At 36.7% G+C, this 23,990-nt stretch overlaps 1 protein-coding gene across 1 annotated transcript; it reads right to left on the bottom strand.

The window, feature by feature from the left end:
- Positions 1–1,447: 1,447 nt before the first annotated feature.
- On the bottom strand, positions 1,448–22,352 carry kntc1 (kinetochore associated 1). Its single transcript, XM_023958417.1, has 61 exons — positions 21,872–22,352; positions 21,018–21,138; positions 20,740–20,855; positions 20,480–20,558; positions 20,249–20,326; positions 20,128–20,162; positions 19,939–20,049; positions 19,572–19,665; positions 19,346–19,398; positions 19,113–19,225; positions 18,984–19,038; positions 18,795–18,893; positions 18,655–18,698; positions 18,503–18,565; positions 18,324–18,399; positions 18,080–18,205; positions 17,805–17,971; positions 17,555–17,666; positions 17,307–17,450; positions 17,158–17,214; positions 16,907–16,981; positions 16,691–16,810; positions 15,940–16,083; positions 15,764–15,859; positions 15,523–15,626; positions 15,329–15,431; positions 15,112–15,246; positions 14,902–15,021; positions 14,239–14,311; positions 13,550–13,617; positions 13,159–13,460; positions 12,876–13,048; positions 12,583–12,683; positions 12,111–12,255; positions 11,967–12,023; positions 11,704–11,867; positions 11,524–11,628; positions 11,309–11,437; positions 11,027–11,143; positions 10,832–10,941; positions 10,491–10,707; positions 9,935–10,024; positions 9,676–9,841; positions 9,412–9,470; positions 9,118–9,334; positions 8,971–9,044; positions 8,662–8,872; positions 8,420–8,532; positions 8,277–8,332; positions 8,008–8,086; positions 7,801–7,925; positions 7,586–7,721; positions 7,403–7,498; positions 6,847–6,903; positions 6,501–6,555; positions 5,964–6,027; positions 5,164–5,293; positions 4,983–5,072; positions 4,425–4,579; positions 2,485–2,581; positions 1,448–2,360 (listed from the first exon to the last, which is right to left on the bottom strand). Exons 1-61 carry the CDS (start codon positions 22,007–22,009, stop codon positions 2,325–2,327), a joined length of 6,645 nt encoding a protein of 2,214 aa, XP_023814185.1. The 5' UTR covers positions 22,010–22,352; the 3' UTR covers positions 1,448–2,324.
- Positions 22,353–23,990: the final 1,638 nt, after the last annotated feature.

Below are 23,990 nucleotides of genomic sequence, written 5' to 3'. Positions count from 1 at the left end.
TTAAAATTGATATTGGGGGGGTTGATGGAAACCCCAAAGATAAAGAACAGTTTTCATCTAGAACTGATTCTTGCTTTACTTAGTCAAGTGTGATTAAAATACTAGGATGTCGTTTAAACTTAGTATTACCTGAACCAGTAAAAGTGAAATTGTTTTTAGCAACTCAAGTTGTTTTTCTAGGTTTTTAACAAATCTCATGATGTTCATGTTTTTTGTATTTGTAGCCTATCATGCTGTCTTTTCTAAAGTATTAGCTGTTTCTTGATTCTAGATGTGCACAATCACATCAGTTTTAAATACTCTATTCATTCAGATAAACTTGAGCAAGTCAGATTTCACCTCAACTTCACATTCAAGGCTATGAGACGAACACTTTACATTTGGTTCACGTGTCAAATGTCTTTAAGGGTGCATAACTGGAATAACTTGTCTGGTGTGTTGGGTGGAGTAGCAACCATGTTTTTGTCTTTGTTCCCAGGTATGTTGGTCAGGAAACACGAGCACTGATGGGACAACAGGACGCAGACACAAAAGGATGTATTTTCAGTCCTCCAGGCTGAACTGGCTGTTTCACATTTTTTGAAGCCATCTCAGATCTGCATGCACATTGATTGCAGAAGTGATTAATCTGAGGAGGCACAGCCCCCAGAATAAAGTGCAGAGGGGTAAGCTGGACAAGTGAAAAGAAAGTACCTGATATTCTGACATTGTTGTTAGTAAATGAAGTCATGCTTTCATGACTGTATCTTCGTGTAGGTCTTTGCTAATACTATAGAAAGAAGTACTTTTGCTTTCACCCAGACTTGTTTTAGCACTTTCTTTGGATTTGATGAAAAATAAATCTTTTCGTTTACACATTAGAAATTGTGATTCTATTAAAAAAAAAAGTTACAATCCTGTAATGCACCATTATTGCTTTGTCCACTAGACAGCACTAAAGACAAACACTTATGCAGCTTGGAGCCACAGATCTTATGAAAACAAACCAAACACAATATTTTACATTCAGAGGACTCCTTAAGCCAGACAATGTCCACAAAAAATAGTCAAGTGATCAAAAGATACAAATATAGTTTAAAAAAAGGTGTTTTAAACTCTCATGAACCCTAAACCACTTTACCATTTCAAGTTGAACACATTTTTTCTACCTAAACTTTATCGACAGCTTTGACTGTAATTGTAGTTTAATTTTTTATTTTAAATATTATCTGTAAATGTATGTTTTTATTCATGTCCCTGTAAAATGTATATTTTATGTTTAGTGCATATTGTGGCTTAATGCTCAAATAAGGCATCTTTGTCCTACCTTTTGTATATACCTAATTTGAAGTTTTTCAATAACTAAATGTGTTTTATTTTATTTAAATGTCTATTTCCTCTATTAAAACAATAAATACAGACTTATATCATCTAATATGAAGAAAAAAAGAGGTAGAAACAAAAAGAGTACTGAGAAATGGAATATCAAGGGGATATTCATTTATTTTCAAAAATAGGATCATAATAAATTTTAAAATGTTTTGGGAGGAAGAAGAAGGTGGACCATAAGCGGAAAACTTTCAATATGGAGGGAACTCCAAATTAAAGACATGTGCAACATGTGACTTCAGCCCAGGCTCTTTGGTGTTGACAGAGGGGCTTTTGTTCCCTCACTTTCCTGCATGACATCCTGTCTCCAGCTGCAGAAGTGATGCCATGCAAATATACCCTTCTTAGCTGGGAATAAACCATATTAATACTGAGCAGGTAAATTTAGTCATCCACCCATTTTCAAAACCCATTTAATCCCCTTTGAGCTCACGGGTTGTGTAGCCTATCCCAGCTACCGTTGGGCAAGCTGGGGTACGACCTGGATGGGACCCCAGTCTATCGCAGAAATTTAGTGGTCATAATTCAATTTAAAATGTGGAACATTTTTCTCAAAAAAAAAAAAAAAAAAAACAATAAACAAAAACTAGCTAGCAAAATTAGTTTACAGTTGAGAAAACAGACAAAATTAAAATGGTAACATGTTTGTAAAACATATGAGTTTACTTATTTGTTTTCAATGATATCAAATAATTCATCAAATGGGATCATAACTATATTTTTTCTTAAATTAAAAGGTATTCTTGCAAATCACTTCTCATATGTTCAATTTGTTGTTTTTGTTCCAAGTACTTTTAAACATACGATCCACAGAAGATGCGGCTCGTAGATATTTTTCAAAACATTTGGAAGCAATATGAAAATGAATTTATTCAAACATTTCAAAGATAAATGGTATAAATATTGCACCTCAGTCTGAGTAAGACTGCATAAACCTAACCAGAGAAACTGTTGCTTTATCCAGATACTCCATTTTGCAAGTGAAGAAATTCCTGAAAGACAAAAAAAGACGGCTTACTGATCAACTAGAAATAACAAATCACTGTTCATAGAGTAATAGCAAATAAATAAATAACATGTATTCTTTCCTACACAAATTTTTCTACAGTAGTTTACCTTCATGCAGCCATTTATTTCAGTTTTTACAGATCTTCCTTGTTGATTCTCCCGGTGCTTCAGGTTCTCACGGGCGAGCAGGTCGGCGTCATCCTCACTATAACGCAGAAAATTAAGAACACTTAACCCTTGTGCCATCTTGTGGGGTCCAGATGACCCCACAAGATGGCACAAGGGTTAATAGGTACACAATAACCTGACAGTAATGATTATAAACTTCCAGCAACTAGTTGCTTGTTGATTTAACCCCCCCCCCCCCCCCCCCCCCCCCGCGCGCGCTATAATCACCCTCCTATCCCCTCCCTCTCTCTAACATCCCTCTCTCTTCTTTCTGACCACTCCAACAATAACCAGTTACAAATATATTTAATATAAATAAAGTTTAGACTAAATTACAAAAGTGGTTTATTTAAATATACACCTTGTGTTAAAATATGTCCAACACAAGAGGCCTGCAGCTCTTATGTGTTTGCTCAGCTGTTGGACAGGACAAGTTTTTTTTTCTTCTTTTTTCTTTCGGCTTTTCCCATCAGGGGTCGCCACAGCGAATCATCCTTTCATTCGCGGATGAGTTGCATGGTTATCTTGACAATGTTTTACGCCAGATGCGCTTCCTGACGCAACCCTCTCAATTTAGCCGGGCTTGGGACCGGCGGAGAAGCAGAGAAGGGAAATAGGGAGCAGCCCGGATTCGAACCCTGGTTTCATGGATGGAAGGTGCCGTAAACCAGTACGAGCTAAACCGGCTCCATTGGACAGGACAAGTTAAAAAAAAAAAAAAAAAAAAAAATACTCCTAAAGGTAAATCTTCATGAAGGTTTTGTTTCTTAACTCAGAATACTCACCACAATCCAAAATCAAAACGGGTAACAAAACATTGTACAATTACTGAACAAATTTGGTTTTAGGTTAAAATTCAAAACAACAACCATGTTTTGTTTTTAATTAACACTTTGCAGCATCGCATGTATGAAGGACAGTAAATCTCATTGGAATAGTATAAAAAAGAAAGTTGCAAAACAACAATAAAACGTAACTGAACTTGTTAACAAAATCCACAAATCAGAATTTTGAAATTTAATTAGCAATAAATTCTTAATTAATTTAAAAGGTAGGCTTTAGTTTGGCAATTGTAGATATATTCCACTTTTTCATTGGCTGCCGTCTCAGTTCGTCAGTTTGTGTAAACTAAAAGCAAGATTTCACAAAATAAAAAAATAAGCATCCATTGAAATGTATTACTAACATTATTCTAAAAAACTCAACATGCAAAAAGACTCTTTCAGTCCATTTTAGCTCTGTGGCACAGAAGCACCAACTCGCTCAGTTAATTTCCATTTCATGAAACTCAATTTTTATCAAATTACTAGAATTCAGATGAGTCACTGACACAATTATGTTGTAAACATGTCAACTGTCTTCTTCTGTTCTGCTGGATGGAACACAAACCTGCACATTGCTAATTTGATTCTGAAGAACAGATGTCAACCCTGCTAAAAGTCTGCAGAAGCGGTTTCATACATTTAACTAATTCAGGCCTGTGACTGTACAGCCGCAGGATTTGCTGCTTATAGGTTTCCGGTTATTAGAACCAATTTAAAGAGTCCTTCTCTTTATTTATTACTCCAACAAAACTCTTGAATTTCCAAATAAATACACTTTTTTCTTTTTCTTAGAACAAGGCTGAAAAATCCTGTCACAATCCATTTCTACTGTATATATGCAAAAATTATTATTTCTATCCATCTTGAGCTGACAAAAAGGCTTTGTTTAATAAAATTGGCTGAAAAGGGGCTACAAACTGAATAATAATAAGCTGAATAATTACTAATCCAGATACTACTACACTATTGTAGAGCTTCTGGGGAAATTTGACCATCATGTGTTTTTACTACATGAGATTTAAACTGGTGTTTGCAAACAACATCCGCACAACTTACCAATTCTGGCTGGCCAGGTAATCGACTAAATCCTTCACCTGTTCCGTTTGGCCACGTGAGAAAATCAGCTGCTTCAGATGACTGAAGTGTTTGGTCTTCATTAGCTTCTGGTGCTGGCCGTTCTGGCTGATGAAAGTTAGAACAGTTTCCATGATCTGAAGGACAATAAAAGCAAGAATTTAGAAATGCAAAAACCTTTTAAGACATTTTTTTCTTCTTCTCTGTTTATAATTGATGCAGAGCAACAGATCTATTCATCTGGAATTTTTCTCCCTTTACATTTTTAGTAGCCACACTAAATGAATAACAAGGAAGTGCTCTGCTTTCTTTGTCTTGTAACAATCAAGTAGAAGTTCCTGTTCTGGTTCTGACACAAGTCCATTCATTTAATGCAAGCAGCACAAAAGGCAGTGATAGGAAATGTGGTTTAGTGAAACAGGATATTGCAGCTTTTGGTGGAGTAAGCAATTATTTCTGGGATATGTTGAACAAATGTTCTAATTAGGAATTAACTATAATACACAAATAAGCAATTTATAATTCACACTGACATCATACCTGTAAAGGGATTCCAGCCAATTCGCCAGTGTTCATGAGTTCTTCCACCTGTTCCAGGACTGTAACTGGGTTACACATAGACAGAAAGCCCTGAAAAAACAACAACAAAAGACACTGACTTTAAGAAAAGTCTAACAACAGAATTACATATGGCGCTGTATGTATTTCTGAAGGATCCCACTTGAATCTGTTGTTCCTTTTTGCTGGCGCAGGGGATGAGGAGGAGAGTTCCCAGAGCGAAGGCGGGCAGATTAAACTGCGCAAATCGGTTTGCAATTCCAATCAAGTCCAAATTCAACAGGAAGGGGCACCTTGGAAAGGAGGTTCAAGAGCAAAACAGATCAAGTAAATACTAGATGATGTTTAACTTAAGTTTTTGCAGCATTACAAACTTTAAACCCAGAATTGTTTTGAAAAGTGTTGTAAGCTTTTTACATCATTTCGTGGTATATTTGACCCAACTCTTTTATCCAGATGAGAGAACATGACTGCTAACATACGAATAAGAGAACTATTTTGTCATAAACAAACATAAAATATTAACATTTTTAATACTTTGAAGGGAAGGGTTACATTTACACCAGTTAATGAATGTCTCTTGTTTTTCCTGAATCTGTTTTTAGTCGTTTATCAGTCTTTCCATCCTCAGCAGTAAAAGTTAGTTTGAGCATCTTTACAGTAGAATCAAGTCATTTTCATCTTTACAGATTTGAGCAACTTTAACAGAATCTTCTCTCAGTAGATTCAAACAATAAGCCACAGCTCACATTCTTGGACGTCTTTAAAAGCTTCTGATTTTTAATATGAGCAATCCTGACATCATTTACCTATGACTTGCATGAAGGATGGAGCTTTTACTTTAAGCTCAGCAACAACATTAATTATGAGTACACTCTCAAAAACCCCCAAAGACAGTCCTTTGTCCACTTCAGAGTAACTCTAGCAGTACTTGACTCTTAAGTCTAGATTTAAGAAACTTACTTGAGCAGGAGAACAAAGGTCCTGTAGAGAGTTGTTTGTTGTTCTGGGCTTAGAGGAACGGAGGCTGTCACCAAGAAAACAACACTTCATTTAGACAGTATTTGACAAAGTGCAAACATTCAACAAAAAAACAATACTTATAACTTGGATTTTCACACATGCAAATTGGTTCACATAAACACTTTTTTAACAAAATGATCATCATTGCAGTACCAGCAGCATTGTCTCATGAAGTTTCTGTGTAGACAGACTGCTTTAATGATCCACAGTCCAATTAAACAACCTAAACTCATCGGCTTCAACGGTTTTACCCACTTTGTTACCAAATATCTGCCATTTGTTCCTTAGGATTTATTTCTATATTGTAGACCTGGACTTGCACTTCACCGTTTCATATTACATAATTTATATTTAATATGATGAAATGTTAAAACCTTGGGTTTCTTTTTTTAACCTTAGTAACAACTCCTCATAATAACTGAAACATTCTCAGCTACCCCTGCCATCTTTTGATGGTATGGAAGTGAGTTATATTACCTGAGACAAAGGGTGCTAGTATGATACTCCTCCAAGTCCTACAAAAGCTTGGAATCTGAAAAAAAGAGAAAAATTCAACCAAAAAAAAAAAAAAAAAAAAAAATTTTAAAAAGAAATCGCATTCCAAAAAGTTTAATCTGCTTCTTTTTTTTTTAAATGGTGTAACATCTTGAAGGTTTTGAAATACCCATTTGTTGATGCATCCACATACGTTTGAGAAATAATAGTACTTTTAAAAATGTGTATTATCTGATCTTGTTTAAAAGATAAAGAAAATAGCACAAAAACAGATCCCTTAATTTAACATACACATGTTGGGATCTTGAAAACATTTCTGTAACCTTACCTCCCACAAAGCTGGAACAGCCACTATTGCTTCAAGGACCTTCTGCAGATGACTGATCTGCAGAGAAAGATGTTTGTGTCAAAGTAAACTAGATAAGATTTGAACAAAAAGGCTCAACAGTCGAGTCTTTAACATTTCTATCGCCTTTCTCTTTTTTGCAAAACATTTGTGTCCGTTTGGCTTATCCTTTTAGAATTAAACAGAAACTCTTAGTATCAAAAATTACATTTATTTTTGCTTTGAATTTACATGATTCTCCTACTGGTTTTGGCTTTCATGAAGCAGTTGACAACATTTACTCAAACAATATCAAAGTTTTAAGCAAATGATGAAGAAAAAATAAGTTAAATGTTCTCTTTGCATTTATAGGTAAACCTTTCCATGTGTTTACAAAAAAAATATGAAATAGCAAAAAGCCCCCCCTGATATTTTTAAGCAATATATGAAAACATGATGCTTTGTTTAAATTTTTGTTTTGTTTTTTAAACATTGAAAATGTGTCCTAAACCACATAAAAATCATGAATAAAAGGGATTTTTGTTGCATGTTTGTTTACCAAGTTGAAGCCCAGCAGCTTCTGAAGTAGACTGTTCCACAGCTGAGAATCATACACCTGGTACTCCAAACACAGGTCGGCCACAAGACGCACAGCCTGACATGACAAACGACACTTTCCTTAGAAATCTATGCAGGACATCTCATTTCCAGGGATTAGCTTCCATACTTTATTAGAACATACCTGTGGTTCATGACTGTGGTTCTTCCACAGACCTTTAACCAAGCCTTCTTTGGGACTATTGAGAAAGGACTGGACTGTGTATGGGATGTTCAAGGCCTCCAGTTGGGACACAAAGATGTAGCACTTCAGGTAATTTCTGCATGTACACAAAAAACAACACTGATGATTATCTTTACTTCACAAGCTGATATTTAAATCTGGGCTTGGCCTCTGACAGAAGCTTGGTCCTGGGGATCTGCAGCTTAGCCTCTAGTGTTGCTGCATCGGTAAGGCGGACGAGACAAAGCAGAGCCCTGGTCCGGTGGCAGAAGGTCAGACGAGGTCCAGATGTGCTGAAGGGCTACAAAGATCCAAAAAAATGATATCAGTCACCACTAACAGATATTGAATTATTTATTTATTGTTCTAAAAAATGGGTATACCCAAGTTTCAGCAGACAGGATAGGGCTTAAAATATGGAATGCATCCTCCATGGGGCAAGACTGCAGCATGTGGACAACCCTAAAAGAAAAGGGAGAATATATATTGTTGAGTCAATGCAGATAAAGAAATATAGGTATATCTAAATTACTTTGGGTATCAATAAAGGATTTTAGGAAAAACAGCAATTAAAAATAAACATGGTTTATGTGCTCTTGGTCAACCTATTGAAAGTTTTATCCCTAAGAGGACATAAAGTAAAATGCTGCACCTCATTAGGTCCGGGTCATCATCAATGTTGGTGACGCAGCCTTGAATTCCCATTTCCTTGAACAAACATAAAGTAGAATAAAATTTGCAGCTTATTAACATTGAAAGCCTAAAACAAACAAAAGCAGGTTAAACTCAACGAACCCTGGTTGCTGCTGGACCCGTCTTGCAGATCCATTTCTCTAAAAGCATGTTGCGGATTTTTTTGAGATCCACATTGTTGATTGAGGCTATTTCCTTGACTGCAGCATGTATGTCTGATGTATCCGGACATTTAAAAAGAAAAAAAAGAGGAAAAAACTGTAAGTATGATGACAGCTACAAAAGAAATCCTAACTAGAAAGAGTGCAGACAAACCTCATCAACAACAGTTCAAACTTGCTCACCTGGGTAGTTCTGAACACCCGTTTCCTTGTAACGCTGCTCAACACTGTTGTGTTCATACAAGGCCACAACAAGCCTGCCCGGAAGCCCAGTCAGTTTCAGATTTTCAGGGTTGCTCAGCTGGCTTGTCATCAGCACATTCTCAGTGGCAGAGCGCTGAAATTGCAGCTTGAGCTTGGACAGAAAGGTCTCTCCTCTGGCCCTTGCAGCCTCCTGAAGTGAGGCAGAGAAAGGACAAGTGTTTGAAAACATTGTCACATAAGAGGTTTGACTTTATTTAAATTTTATGAAATCTGAAAATCAAGAGGAACCTCTAAGTTTGGGTTCCTGAGCCATGCGTCACCGAGGGCCAAACAGAACCTCAAAGATTGCGTTTTCTCATAACCTGGAGAGAGCAGGAAACGATTCATGGCAAACAAAAGCAGGGAAGAGCAGAGCAGCTATTGTGCAGCTCAAACCTGGTGGAAGCTCCTGTGTTATCTTGTGGGCTGTAGCAGCTGCCCACTCCGGGCTCTGGATGCACTGGATGTACATCATCATGTTCTTGGCCACCTTAAAAGTTTGCTCATTGTAGACGTGGCTGTGACCCATTTTCTTTTTCTCCAGGAGTAAAGGCTTAATCTTTTTCTCAAACACATGGTTTGCTGCTGACATGTATAACTTGTCGAGGCTCACCTAGAAAGAATTTAGGGGAAAATTTATCTACAAAGACAAATATGAGTAGGATTTTCCTAGGTTTTATCACAGCATACCTTCATAAGTTTGCTGATAAGAAGTAGTGTAGGGAAGGTTTCTTCACTTAGCTCAGGAGCTAAACAAAAAAGAAAATTAAAAAAAAAAGATAAAATAATGGAAAAAACATTGGGATTTTATTACATTTTTAATTGAAAATGCCCCAATAAAAACCCTTGAGCAGTTTAACAACTTCAAAATAAAATACGCTTTTTTATGATAATGCTTAAAATTAAGTCTAAGTAATTCGGATCTGTCTGAACTGAATTAAACTTTTAACTCACAGATAATTTTCCAGAAATGTTTGGTCTGCAGCAGCAAATGGAAAGGCAGTCTGCTGTTGCAGAGGGGGTTCGCCAGCAAACCGTTTTCAAGAAGATGCGTGTTCTCCACATCTGTTGGCGGTGAGACCCGTTTGTAGGACTTTAGGTGCTGAAGGAGACCCATTGCCTGTAGAATAGATTATAATTTCACTTGAATAGTTCACTTAAATTCAGAAACTGTTATGCAATTTCAAGTATAAAAGCTTGTGTTACTTCTTACCTGACAAACAGAGAATGTCGCCACATTCTCGTCTGCAGCCTGGATAATTTTCAGTACCACCTCTAACCTCTCATAATTGTAAGGGCTGAGCTTTATAGGAAAAAGCACAAAAATGTTACAAGTAATACTAGACTGCAGTTCACATAAATAGTTATAGTATAATAATGCTACAGCAGTGTCTATAATGTAGTTTTTAATTGATGTCATGGGCATGTAAACTTTAGATTTTACAGTTCAAGACCATAAGTATATAAAATAGACTAATAAACAAATATTTGTACACATGTACTAATTCGTTCACATTTAAAATGGTAAAATCTTTCTTTTAAATAAATGCTTTAAATTTTAAAATGTAAAAAATGGATATAATCAAATGAATGCCAGAGTTTATGTTCTTGACTGTGTTAGGCTGAATTAGACTGCACAGGATTACCACTTTACCTATCTGCTGTTTAATTAAGATTATGGAGTTTTTAGCCAAAAAAAAAACCTGACATTTTCTAGATCCAGATCATAGTTTCTCCAAAAGCAACAGAAAGCAAAGTGCTTGTTATACCTTAAACATGGCAGAACAGAGACTCTCAGTCAGCTCGCTGGTGCTGTGTAACATCGGGATAATCTGCAGGACTCGCTCAAGAGCGTCAGCGTGACACAAAGACTGCACCTCCTCCAGCCCCGAAGCCGGGGTTTCTGTGCCGTCTTCATCCTCTTGAAGCAGCAGTAAGGTGGTAATGTATTGGTTGATCACATGATCGCGATCCAAACCAAAGGTGCTGCATGAGGGCAAAGAGGGACTTTGAATATAGGTAGACACCAAAATCTGGTGAGCGACTAGGTTAATATGAACCCAATGCTTTTGTAAGAATTATTAAACGACTAAATGAAAAGTTGCCTGACCTGCAGTACTGAAGGATGACGTCTGGGGTGATCTTTTTGTTCTTCACCAAAACAGGGATCAGATTACTCTTCATCTCTGGTTGCTGACGGAATACCGGCTGCATAGATATCTGGCATAAGGGCAGAGAGCAGTTTATAAATATAAAGCTTGTTATTTTAAGAAAGTGTTTTCTTGAGGGCTTGAGTTAGCGGTACCTCTAATTTGCCAAGCTTGATGCCCCACTCAGCATCAGTGATGACAGAGAGAAACTTCTTCAGTTCCTCTGGTTCATTGTGCAAGCAACTGAGATTGGCTCCAATCTTTGCAACAGCCTGTAGCAGTATATTGACAATAACATTAATATTAAAGTTTCTATATTTTGCATTATTTGTATTTTTTTTTTAATATCACAACTCATAAATTTATTTAATGATAAAATGAGTAGAAGATGTCATAGTTTACAGGTTTGGCAAAAAAGATAAGAGATGGAGTTATACCAAAATCTTGTCATAGTTTTGCCAAGTGTTGTCAATGACTTTCCACAGAATTTTGAAGACTTCTGCTTTGGTGAGGAGTGTGCAAAGACCTATAGCCAAATCACAATCAACCACTCTCCAATTGAACACCTAGAATTCAAAAGAGAACAGTAAATTCCAAACACAAGTGTTGCAAATCTTCTGTCCCTTAGTGATGCCCAACTCGATCATCTCACCTTATTTAACAAAGCCACTGCCACGGCATTCAGAGTGGAAGTCGTCGTCTTTTGGAAGTTGTTTAAACACAAACTGTACTTCTTAAGGTCCTGAGAATCGTAAAGCTGAGAAGTGGGGACAGATCAGTACACAGTTTTTTAGCCAATAACGTTACAATCTGGCTTTGTAAGATGGTATACCTGCACACTTAGGTTTACATCCATGATGTTGGAGGTTACATGCTGCAGGCAGCTGCCATATGAGCTAACAAGAACTCTGAGGGCTAATTCCAGCTGACTGCACTCCTGCAGCATCTGCAGCATGTTGGAAAGGGGCCCTAGGAGCACCCGCAAGTAGTTGGAACCTTTACATGTAGGAGGTGAGACTGAAGATTAGCTACACCAATTAGATTAGAAGAAGCGGGAGGAAACGCTAGAAATGATCATGCGTTTACCAAACTTACCATCAGCAAATGAACAATGGGACAGACAGGAACAGTCCAGAGGGTACAGTTTGGCATCTGGGGATAAAAAAAAATAGTCCCCCCCCCATAAAGGATCAGAGACATAAATTACCAAAAAAATTTTTTAAGATAAAGTGTTTTTACCCTGAGATACAGGAAGAAGGCAGTTGGTAATCTCATACTGCACAGGCAGAACTGACAATGGATCCAGAACAATGCAGTCCTCACTAAAAACATCTTGAAATGTCCACTGGGAATGGGGGTCTTTTCCAGCTTCCACAGAGAAATCCTGTGACATCGCACAATTTAATTTCTCAAAAATAAAAGTTCCAAAGATTTTTTTTAACCAATTGTCACATCAGTGTAACAGAAAAACATCCGAAATTTGTTCTGTGATCTACTTTGTTTGTGGTATATTCCACATAATTTTTATTTAGAAAAATTCTGGGGCTCTGTCTGGGCTCTTATGGGTTATTACAAAACAACTTATATTTTTTTAAAATTACTGCAAATTTTTAAATTTAAAAGTCTTAAATTCTCTATTACTTGTATGAAAAACAATGTAACAAGCAATGATACAACCATATAATTTACCTGGAAAAGACGGGATACTAACCTTGGCTATGAAGCCGTAGTTATCAGATAACTGGCACTGTTGGTACACATCCATTGCTGTCCGTGTGCCTTTGCAAAGCTCCAAACAGTCCAGGAGCAAATCTGTAGTAATGATTACATTTTTTTGTTTCATGTTGCAGAAAAGACTGAAAGCAGCACTAATGATGCAGCGATACAGTTGATTCAGGCGAAATATTCGGACAGAAAAGGGGTTCCATACTCTGAGCAGCTGGTACAAAACCTCAAACATGGTTGTAAATACTATTTTATGTGTGTTCATTGAGTTTCCTTTACCAGAGTGACACACGCTGATGGCCTGACAAGCGAGGTCATGAATGACTGCTGGTAGGTCCATGTCCTCAGGAATCACCATGGGAACGTCTGCCTCCAGCATCTGACACAGCATCTTAGCAGCGGTGAACAAAACTTTCCCGGTGCTGCTGTTGCAGTGATGCTCATACAGCTCGCTGAGTAAAAGGGAAGGGAATTATCAACCAGTTACTTCTTAATTAAGCAAGAGTTTAATCAGTTTTCCACCTCTAGTCAGAAAAAAACAAAACAATTCATTCATGTAAACCTGAAGATCTTGAGCGCCTTGTCCACCTTTCCCACTGTCAGCGCTCGCAGACCCAGATCAGACCAGAGCTCCTGCTCTGTGCGCTGAAGTTGCCTTCCAAGTCGGCGCAAGCCGGCCTCTGTCGAAATGGTCTTCGTCTTGCCGTCGGGATCGTTAGCCACAACTGGTGTTGTCACAGTCTTCTGCTTGGATGAGTGTCGGGCTCGAGTGTTTTCATATGCCGTGATGTGGTGCTCTTGGATTTGTTTCCTGATTCTCGGATCCTCAAAGTTGGTAGGTGTGACGAAAACGTCAAAGTCCTCCTGAAGAAGAAAAAGAAAGGTTATGGGTAAAAAAAAAAAAAAGTTATAAAATTAAAGAACCACAAAAAATTCCTTAAAACAAGTCGTACTTGAAGGTGGGAGATCGCTTTAAACATGACGAGGTTGTTCTCGCACTCCATGCATTTAAGGGCATCTTCTGCAAATGTAATAGAATACGGTGTCCTTATTAGAAATGCAATTTAACACATAAAATCCTTATGACTGCAATGACAGTTTGAAATATATTTAATGCAATTTAATGCTTTAGTGGCAACGGCTGTTCTTTAACTACATTCAGGTTGACGTGCTGTGATCTACAACGCCAAACACACAGACTGTAGTGAAAGTATTAGAGAAGGTTTTAACTTTAAAAATAAAGTGTATAAACTATGCTTAATTATTTCAAATGTATACAAAAAAAAAGTATTTAGGTGTTACATTAAACTCTGTTTATGTGTGCGGTTTCAGGGTTACAGTTCAACAAGACCATCAACAATGGCCTGAGATGCACTGGAGTCTTTTTCCAACATTATTATAAAACTTTTAATTTAATTTAATCTAATTCATAATAACTATATTACCAAACTTCCACTTTGACAAAAAAAATGCTTTCTGTATATTTTGTGCTCAAATATCAGACATCTCTGAAATCTTGGGGTGATTTAAGCATAAAAAACAAAAACCAAAAAAAACAGGAAGCACAGGCAAGCAATAGGAACTATTAAAGTTTTACAAAAATTGATCTGACATTAGATCCGAAAAAAAAGAAGTAACTTACGTTTTTGTATTACATGCAAGTATTTCAGCGCCTCCACCATCACCTGAGCTACAACCATCTGGTGCTTCTTGTGCTGTTAAAAACAGACCAAGAGAAACTTAGGAGATGTCTAAAACATTGGACCAGAGTTTATTATTTCAAGTATTTTTAGTGTTCAAAGAAGTCAACATACCCCTTTATTAAAATTGGGGTAGCTTTTCTTTTACTTTTATTGTCTCAAACATGATATTGAATAGGGAGGAATTTGAATGAACAAGGTTAACATACTTTCTAAAAATGTAAGGTCTGAAAATCCATATTTTTGTCTTTTTTTTTTTACTTTTTCTGTCATGATCACATTTACAACCATTTCTCCTGCCATTGAAATCCTCATAAAAGTGATGAAAATGAAAAGAAAATCCTGAGAGAATTGGACTGATGAACCAGTAGGGTCTCTTAGATTGGTGCCCACTTTATTGCTGTAGCATTTATCTAACATTTAAACAAACAAGTTACAAAAGTGACAAGAGGCAACCAGGTAAAAGCAATCACTGCTGTTCTGATCACACGTATGCAAAAGGTTGCAGCAGAGATGTCACACTTTGCAAAAACTCCTTAAAAGTGTGTTCCAGCATCATTTCATAGCAGATACTAGAGGAAACGTGCAAGAATTTGGATCACCACCTCATCAGAAATGTGCTCTTTGTCCTCCAGCTGTAGCCGCGCCCACGATGCCAGATGCTCAATGACGCACTCTGCTTCTGGAGATGACAGTCGCTTTAAGACGCTCAAAACTTCCTCAGTCTAGCGTAAAAAAGCACAAAAAATTTAAATAACACTCAAACCAAAAAAAAAGAAAGTACATTTGTAATCAAAAGTCAAGAGTTGATTTACCTTGTGTTGGCCTACGAGTTGGATGAGATGAAGGTAATTTATCAGTGATGTTGGTAGTTTGTAAGCTTCAGCTAAAGTCAGGGAGTCCTGCAGAGACGTCGGTAAGTCTTGCTTCAGGATGTATCTTATCAGCGTCTGGTTAAAACAATCAGTGAACGGTCTTTATTGTTTTGGCAGGTTCAAGAGCACTCGCATCATTTTTTAAAGTCTAGATTACCATGACTTGAGTGGAGTTTGAGAGATTGAAGTTGCGAATGCCATAACCCCTGAGAAGTTTCCTTATCTCCATCAGCCTGTAGCTCTCTTTTAAAAGCTCTTGTCTTTAAAAAAAAAAGCATAAATTAATTGGCTTTTCAAAATTAAATTGTAATTAACAACAAAAAAATTATAAAAAAAAGAAAAAATTCATACTTTGGCCCATCCATCTCTAGGTATTGCTGAACAAGTTTTTCCACCACGTTACTCCAGGGAACCACAGCTTTCTGCATGATCTCCAGCACAGCATCCACCATCAGCTGGAATTGACATAAATGACCCAGTTTGAGTACAAACCTTACATTTTTCTCATTTCAGCATTTTTTCCTATTCATTAATTATTTTGATGAACTATAGCCATGGTTAAAAATGTGCTTGAAAGAAAGGAAAAGCGTACATCAGAGTCAGTCATGCAGCCTAGAACGGCCACAGCTTTTGCTTCCCATTCTGTGAAAAGTGTCGTCGTCTGAGAACTGCAGCGCTCCAGAAGATCCTAGGTAAAAGGTAGAAATACAGGCATTGTCAGGATTTATGAAAAACTGGGAGTTTCTGTGGCCAGCAGATGACTTTTACCTTGATATATCGTAGCAAAAGCTCGTCAAAAGGAATTTGGTGCTCTGTCGTGTACGGCAGAACGCTGTTTTCCACCGTGGCCGCTATCAGCTCTGGAGCGGGAACTTTGTCGAGCATGAAGAACACGACGCTCCAAACAGTCCCCTTTAAAAAGAACATAAATAAATAAATAAATCAATACACAAAGGACATGATAAATAAAATCTATTACTAAAACAAGATAAAAGCTAAATCATTTTAAATCATTCTAATACAAGTACAATAATTTACCGTTATTAGCCATCATTTTTAGGAAAGCTATCTAAGCAGGATGACAAATTTGGACAAAAATAAGGTACAGGTATCGCACAATAAACCTTTCATGTTTTGAAGGAGCATTTCAAATTTCAAAACTATTTTTTCATAGCGAGCTGTGAACTTGTGTGATAAAAATGCAACATACAGAACACTGGACATGGTTAAAGCTAAAAGAGACTCCAAAATTTACCAAAAGATCAAATCAAAGTTGGGTTCCAGAAGTGTTTTTTATTTTTTAATTGGGTCTAAAGTCTTTATATTTCATGTGAAAATCTCACAAAGTTAAAAGCTTTTGATGATCAAAATACACCAGTAATATATTTAACAAAATGTATATTTAACAAAATAATACACACTAAACAAAGTTTTTTCTCCTTAAAACAAAGACAAGCTTTAAATAAAATAACACTTATTACAGACTAAAGCTGCAGCACAACAGTAATAACAGACAAACCTTTTCTAAGACAGAAAGTGAAAGTCTGCAGCTGTACTTTTGGTGAAGGTCCAGCAGCTGGCGGAGGTTGGACACAAGGGATCGGAGATTCTCCACCTCATCAGAACCATAATCTTCATCCTGGAAGAAAAAAGTAAAAAAAATAAAATAAAAGTGAATCACAACAAATGGTTTAAAAAAACCAGAGTAGTAAGAAGAAACATAAAAGCATCTCACAAGAGATTTCTTCCAAGTCCACAAAGATGGTATTCCAAGAACGGCCAAGTCCAGTCCGTTTTGTGGCCAAGAGCCCTAAGAAAAACATTTCTTGGTTGTTTTTAGATCCAAAATGCTCAAACAATGGCAAAAAAAAATCAATTTAGGAGATGTGTAGGTTTACAGATGAAATTTTAAAAATGAAAATGATGCTTTCTTCTGATAATAGCAGCTTCCACAGAAGTGATGACAAATAAAAAAGCTGAATTTACCTTTTCAGTTAGCTCCAGGTTTCTTGCCTTCTGCTCAAGCCATTTTGCCAGAATTTTCTACAAATACATGCAAAAAAAAATGTGGCAGTCATTCATAGTTTTAAAAACATAACGCGTTGGCAACAAAATACAAGTAGACACAATCCCACCTGTCCTCTTGGGAGAACTTTCCTCACAAAAGGAACCAAAACCGTCCTTAACCAAGGACAGAGGTCTTGAGAGGACAGGTCTTCTGGGATGGCACAGAGAAGTGCTTCAAGACTTGTTTCATCAAAGTCCAAAGCGATTTGCCCCTGTAACAAAAAAAAGAGGGAATAAATTGAGTCGGATTTCATATGTATGATTGCTAAAGCCTTCACCAGTCATGGACTTTGTGAATGCATTAAATGTTTGTAACCTCATTTCTGAGCCAAAGTAGCTGTGCCCCTTTCATGTCTCCATCTCTGAGATGTGTTAGGATGTTCCCGAGATGTTCAGTGCTATTCAGAAACTCAATCCAAGCAATTCCACTGAGTGAGAAAACAGAAATAATATCAAATAAAGCTCATCTAATACAACACACATTAAGCAAACTGAACCTGTAAGATACATAAAAAATAAAATAAAAGAAAAAAAAGTTGGATAATCCGATGGGAAATGTGTTTTACTTGAAATTTTCCAAGCCATGCAGGCTGCAAAAGGTTGCCAGCCTGGCCAGGGCTTCCTGGATTTGTATAGAGGAATATCGGGAAGCTGCGTGATTTAGCATCTTTTCTGTGGTTTCGAAGGTCGGCCAAGGAGCTTTGAGACAGTAGTCGACCACGTACTGCTCATCCTGTAAAGAATTCAACTTTATTACAAAAAAGGAAGTCTGTACAAAAGAGTGTGCTGCTGCAAGAAGCACTTTTTCAAAACTAAGAAAAGGTAGAGCCGTCAGACTTACTGAGATTTTCATCAGGTTGTTTTTGGCTTCATCTACAAGCTTAGACCACACATCCTGTCCAGAGCCGTGCGCTGATGCTGAGTCCAGCTGCTCCAGCACAAAGTCAAGCTTAACCTTATAGACAAGCTAAATAAAGGAGAACCATTAGTCATTTTGCGCCCTTGTACAGGGACACTGTCTATTACATCAGATATTAAGATCCTTCGATTTTAGAAGAAATAAAAAAAAAAAAAAGCAAACAGACCTCCAAATCCAACTGAAATGTTATGGCAAATTTCTCAGCCTCTTCAAACATGTGTTTGTGGAGGAGTCGGCTCAGTCTAAAAGGAGGGAACACAAGAGAGATCAGGTCCATCAGCATCCACATGTTGAACTGGGGACACAAATATTAACGTACCAAGTAAAAAATAATAAAATGATCACCTGTTTTCTGGCAAAGCCTCAGTGAAACATTTGACAATCACAGCAGCTACTGGCTCTGCCCGACTAGAACAAAAAAAAATAAATACTGAACAATCACTCTTAAACGGAAAATTGTGTGAATGGAAAGTGCAATGAAAAACAACTGATCTTACTTTCCTTGTTCCTCACAAATCCCTTCAACCACAAAAATGGAGTCCTGTAATTCAAGAGACACAAAACATTGTAAAAATAATTAAAATAAAATGATAGATATTTAAATGTGTTAAGATTTGGGTTGATTTTTTTTTTTTACCATGTTTGTTTTTGTTTGGACAAGACAAGAGACAGAAGACATATCCAGAGAGTAGCAAACAGTCATTGAGGGCAGATTTCTAATCTGCAGTGAGCTGATCTGAAACAATAAAAATAATCATGTTTTTAAGAACACTTTCTGTAATAAAATGCTTCAACAACACTTTTTAAAATGAGCCAGAGCGTCTACCTGACTGCTGTCTGTCTTGGTCAGGGTAATCATCCTCACGCTGCCCTTGTCTTGGCTGTATCACACATATAGGTTATATCAGACAATAGTAGTTAGGTTAAGTCTGACTGACACAGTGATAGTACTTACACAGACATGGCGGCAGTCCCAAACTCTAATGCGAGTTCAAAGTCCTGAATTGCCAAATCTGGCCAACTGTGAACCAGAACAAGGATGTGCAGATCCCAAACACTCAGAACATCCTGGCACAGGGAACGTTAAATAAAGAAAAAAAGACACAGAGCACACTCAGAAACACTTTAAATACCCAATCTTCATGTTTAAATGTTTAAAGGATCCGATTACGACATCATTAGACTCACCTCAGTGTCGAGAATGTAAAGGAGATTTTCTACCACCTCCATCTTCCTCACACCTGAAAAGCAAAGACAGAAGATGCCAATGACTGACATTTGTTTTCATTGTATTTCTTCAATTTAACCCGAAGCAAAACCACTTCTTCCGTCATTAAATGTTGTTTTGTCAGCTACAAACGTATCTATTTTTTTATGCTTTTACAAATACCATGCTTAAAAACAAGCGATTTACCTGGAATTAAGCTGCAGTTTACTGACTGAGAAAAGCACATCCTGCCCTGAAGAGGATCCATCTTCCAATGAGTCAAGACATTTTCTTTACCTCCCTGTCAAAAGATGTGATGGTGACAAAAATTTAACACTAATGGACATGTTAAAATAAAAAAAGAAACAAGCTATTTGTTTTAGAACTGTAAGCCGTTTCCATTTTTAAGCAGAAAAAAAATCTAATGTTGACTTCTACCAAAACCAATTAAACTGTAAATGCACTTAGTTATCATTAATGCTTCATTATTATATACAAACATAAAACAAGAAATTCTAATAATTTTCAAAGATTTTTTATTTTTAAAAAAAGGAACAGTAATAACAGAATTTACCCCAATCATGAGGTGAATTTCATGTCCTAAATTGAACATTGCTGCTGTGCTGCAACCTTCATCATGATAATCCTCAGTTGAACAAAAGTTTATTTTTATGAGACTCTGGAGCTGAAAAATAGAAACCAGTAAAAATTAGTTTAAGGAGTGACTTTTCCATGGCTTAAAAGCACAACTAACTTAACTTACCTCCTTCAGAGCTTCCACATCCATTCTTTCAACAGCTTGAACCACAAAAAAACAAATACACATGTTAAAAGTAATGTCATTAGTGGTTCCAAAACAAAACAAGATAATTTGACAGTTCTACCTGCTTCGATCTTTGCCAGTGAAAGGTTTGTAATGTGGAAAAAGCCATTCTTGATAAGAAGAAACACATGGTACGCCCCTGTGAAAAAACACAAAACATTAAGATTTTAACTTAAGAAGACGGACAAAAAAACAAGCAAACACATTCAAATATGTACAAATACATGTCAACATGTTTTAGATTATTAAGTAGTTAGAGGGTTTTTATAAAATTGCTCCTTCAAAATTTCACCTGAGAATGACTTATCCTCATTTATGATGAGATAGCGGTAGGTTTTCTTATCTCCCGTGGATGGTTTCTCAACCAATGCCTTCAAAAGAAAAGAAAAAGATAGTAGTGCCGCAAAATAGTTAAATGTACAATAAATGTAAACTCTGCATAGAAATAAAAATCCTTATTCTACATCTTTAACTTCTGCTGCGCAAATTAGATATCTTATGTAAATTACAAATACTCAAGTTTTACAAAAACTAAAGTTAAAGAACTCGTACTCTGGTGAGGAGGATTTTCTTGTGTGGAACATATATCAAATGAAGATTTCCATTTCTTTCACAGACCACCAAAAACCTTCTTTCCAGACAAACATCAATGGCATCCACATCCGTTTCTGAAAAATACAATGCTTTAAATTATGCACAAGATTTAAATGACACATTGAACTTTACAGGTGGTAACCCAAAGGCAGATTCTTGACTAAATCTCTCCAGCCTTCAAATGTAAAGCACAATAAAAAACGGAAAAGACAAACGAGTAACGAAAGATGCTTTACCAAAGTGGAGAAGCAAAAGGATGGTTTGGTAGCTCTGATCAAACAGGATCACTGTGTTGTCAACAACAACAATGCTCCAATTTGAACCACTTGAAGATGAGAGTCGGGGGTCTGTCTGCGTCTGAAAGAAGCAAAATTTCCAGCAAATCAATCAAAAGAACTATTCCTCCAAAATGCATCAAAATCCCCTTTTAATAAACAAACTCAGAACCCCCCCCCCCCCCCCATCGTTAAATATTTCCATTCCCCTTTGTAAAAAGTACTCTATAAGTGTACTGTACTACGAGTATGTTTATTTTACACTAAAAGTGAGGCAGTATACTTGAAGTTCATTTTTATATACTAATGTTCCAATTTAGCCTGAAGAAATATCTAGTTAATATACTTCCTACAGTATATGTCCATACACTCAAGTATACTAAATACTAAATAAAAGGAGTGTACTACTTTTTTTTAACGTTTCCTTTCAGTAGACACAGCAGCCTAACTCCTTCTGCATCATCACTGGATACTTTAAAGTCTCCAGTGATGATGTGGTTAAAGTTTTAACCACATCATGATAGACAGAGCGCTTGGAGACTTCACTCATTATGTGAACTGTCCCACTCGGGAAAATAAAACTGTGGATCTGCTGTATGCAAATGCATACAGAGACACACCATACCACGTTACTGTTTACATTTTTACAACGGCACGTGTGGGATCAATAAAGTAATTCAATTCTGATTTACTAAGGTCCTGTGCTCCATACGTCGTAGCCACACCCCTTAAAAATTATAAACTGTACAAAAAATTATTTGAACATGGTTTCATATAGTGTTACTAGAAACTGTGAAGTACAGGAGTAGGATTACCTTATTGGAGGAGGAGATTCTGACCAGTGTGTCCACCTGGTACAGGCCGCTGCCACTGTCCTCCCTTGACACACCTTCATAACGGACTGTGTTTGTGTCCTCGTTGATCAACAGCTCAACGTCGCTCCACATCGTCATTTCATTAAGCGCTATAAACACTAGGAAGAAGTACACATAGCTAATAAGCTAATCTCTAAATACGCATAGCTTGTCTTAGAAGTTTAAGTAACTAATGATGATATATTCGCGCAACCAAAGCAAAAACTAAGATTTAACCGTAACTATCGATATAAAAGTTAAGATGCGCTAGTCGAATCTAGTCTAATTGCTTGTACAAATGTCATCGCCCAATGTTAGCATAAATTCAAGAGTTTTCGGAAAGAAACGGACTCTTAACACCGAGAAGTAGCCAAACTGCTCTTCATTAGCTTTAGAATTTGGCGGGTCGTTGTTTAGTCGTGTCGGTTAAGCTTTTATTTTTCCTGCGCGCTGTCTTCCAGGTGCAACACACAGTACCTACCCAGACTTAGAAAAAGGCATGAATCTTTTTTTTTTTTTTTTTTTTTTAAGAAGCTGCACTTGAAGTCGTCACAGCATCACAGAAGTCCTTATTGATAATATTCTAACTCTACGCAAAGTCTCTGTATTATTTGAGTGTAAAAGGTGCAATCTCCAACAAATATTTGCCTGAGAAACTAAAAGGAGGGATTGGAATGGATTGAGGGACAATGGGAGGGACGAGAAGGTTGCCAGGTTTGATCATATCAACTCAATAATTTACAGTCGGGGAAAGGTTTGTGGTTTTAAGTTCAATGTTCAGATCTTCAACACTTAGAGCAATGTATTGTATGAAGAATGTTGTAGGATTTTTGGTTAAAAATATAATATTTGCTTGTACAGCTATATATGCTGAGAAATACTTACTCATTTTAAAGTTGTAAGATGCTTTACAACTTGCTTAAGTAGATCACAACATTTTACAAACACTTTTTAAGGAATTGAACTGAAGCAGGTGTGTGTAAAGCACAGCACTTTTAGATACCAATCACCTATTTTTGTAGGTTTTGGTACTGTCGTCTTTTTTAAACTTTTAAGTTTTCTTTTTTTTTTTTTGTTTAAGTCAGCAGTTTTAGTCTTTCTATTAAGTTCATGATACCTGATTATTTTACTGTTCTTATACTTTTACGTCATTGTTTTTATATTCCTATGTCATTGATTTTTATACTTTTATGACATTGTTTTTTTATATATACTTTTTATGTCATTGTTCTTATACTTAACACACTTTTATTTCAGACTCAGATGTGGTCCATAGAAAAAGATACAAATACAGTATACATAATAAAAAGTAAAAAGATATAAATTAAAAAGAGTATAATCGCTGTATCCAGTGTTTCCTCAGGGCAGAAGTGTAGCGGCATGAGCTTCTTTTGGGATCAGTCAGAGACATGATAATTGAGTTCTTAGATTTGTCTAGGCGTTCCATAAGGCCGTATGTAAGCTTACGCAGTAGTGCTTCACTGGTGGGGATGTGAGCATCCACAAATAGCTGACTGGCTCTGTACCACCTTGGCACCTGTAGCAGAAGCCTAAAAGCATCATTATAGGCCACTAAGAATTTGCGGAATGTCCCACATCCATAGTTCCACCAAAGAGGGGCCGTATACAGAGGAGTGCAGTAAGCTCTGAACAGCGAACACTTCACTTGAAGAGAACACGTACTGAATTTTCTCATCAGCATGTTTGCCTGAGCATAGAGTTTACAGTACTGTCTCTGAATGTCTCTATCATCCCTCCAATCATCAGTAATGAAATGTCCAAGGTATTTGATAGATGAGGTTTGCTCCAGAGGCGTTCCACAAAGCTTAAAAACAGGAAAGTTTACATTTCTGTTTTTACTTGTTTGAGTGTTCTATTTTTATCCTTAAGTCTTTTATATGTTTTGTGTATTGTATGGCAAATTGACCTTGAGTTTTGAAGAAATGGTTGGACAGCCCCGCAGTCTGTAATAAAGTTTATTATTATTATTATTATTTGTGTAATGTATCATCTTTTTCTTAATCCATTAAAACAACCCATCCGAATTGCCCGAATAAAGGATTCTGAATACAAACATGGC

This window comes from Oryzias latipes, chromosome 9 (assembly GCF_002234675.1).
Source record: "Oryzias latipes chromosome 9, ASM223467v1".
Lineage (NCBI taxonomy): Eukaryota > Metazoa > Chordata > Actinopteri > Beloniformes > Adrianichthyidae > Oryzias > Oryzias latipes.
This window is presented reverse-complemented; position numbering and strand designations above follow the sequence as displayed.

Coding starts and splice junctions, on each gene's coding strand:
- kntc1 (XM_023958417.1), bottom strand. CDS start 22,009: ATGACGATGTGGAGCGACGTTGAGCTGTTGATCAACGAGGACACAAAC. Junction 11,629..11,703: donor ATGTAAACCTAAGTGTGCAG/GTATACCATCTT, acceptor CCCACTTCTCAG/CTTTACGATTCTCAGGACCT. Junction 8,873..8,970: donor TCAGGAACCCAAACTTAGAG/GTTCCTCTTGAT, acceptor GCCTCACTTCAG/GAGGCTGCAAGGGCCAGAGG.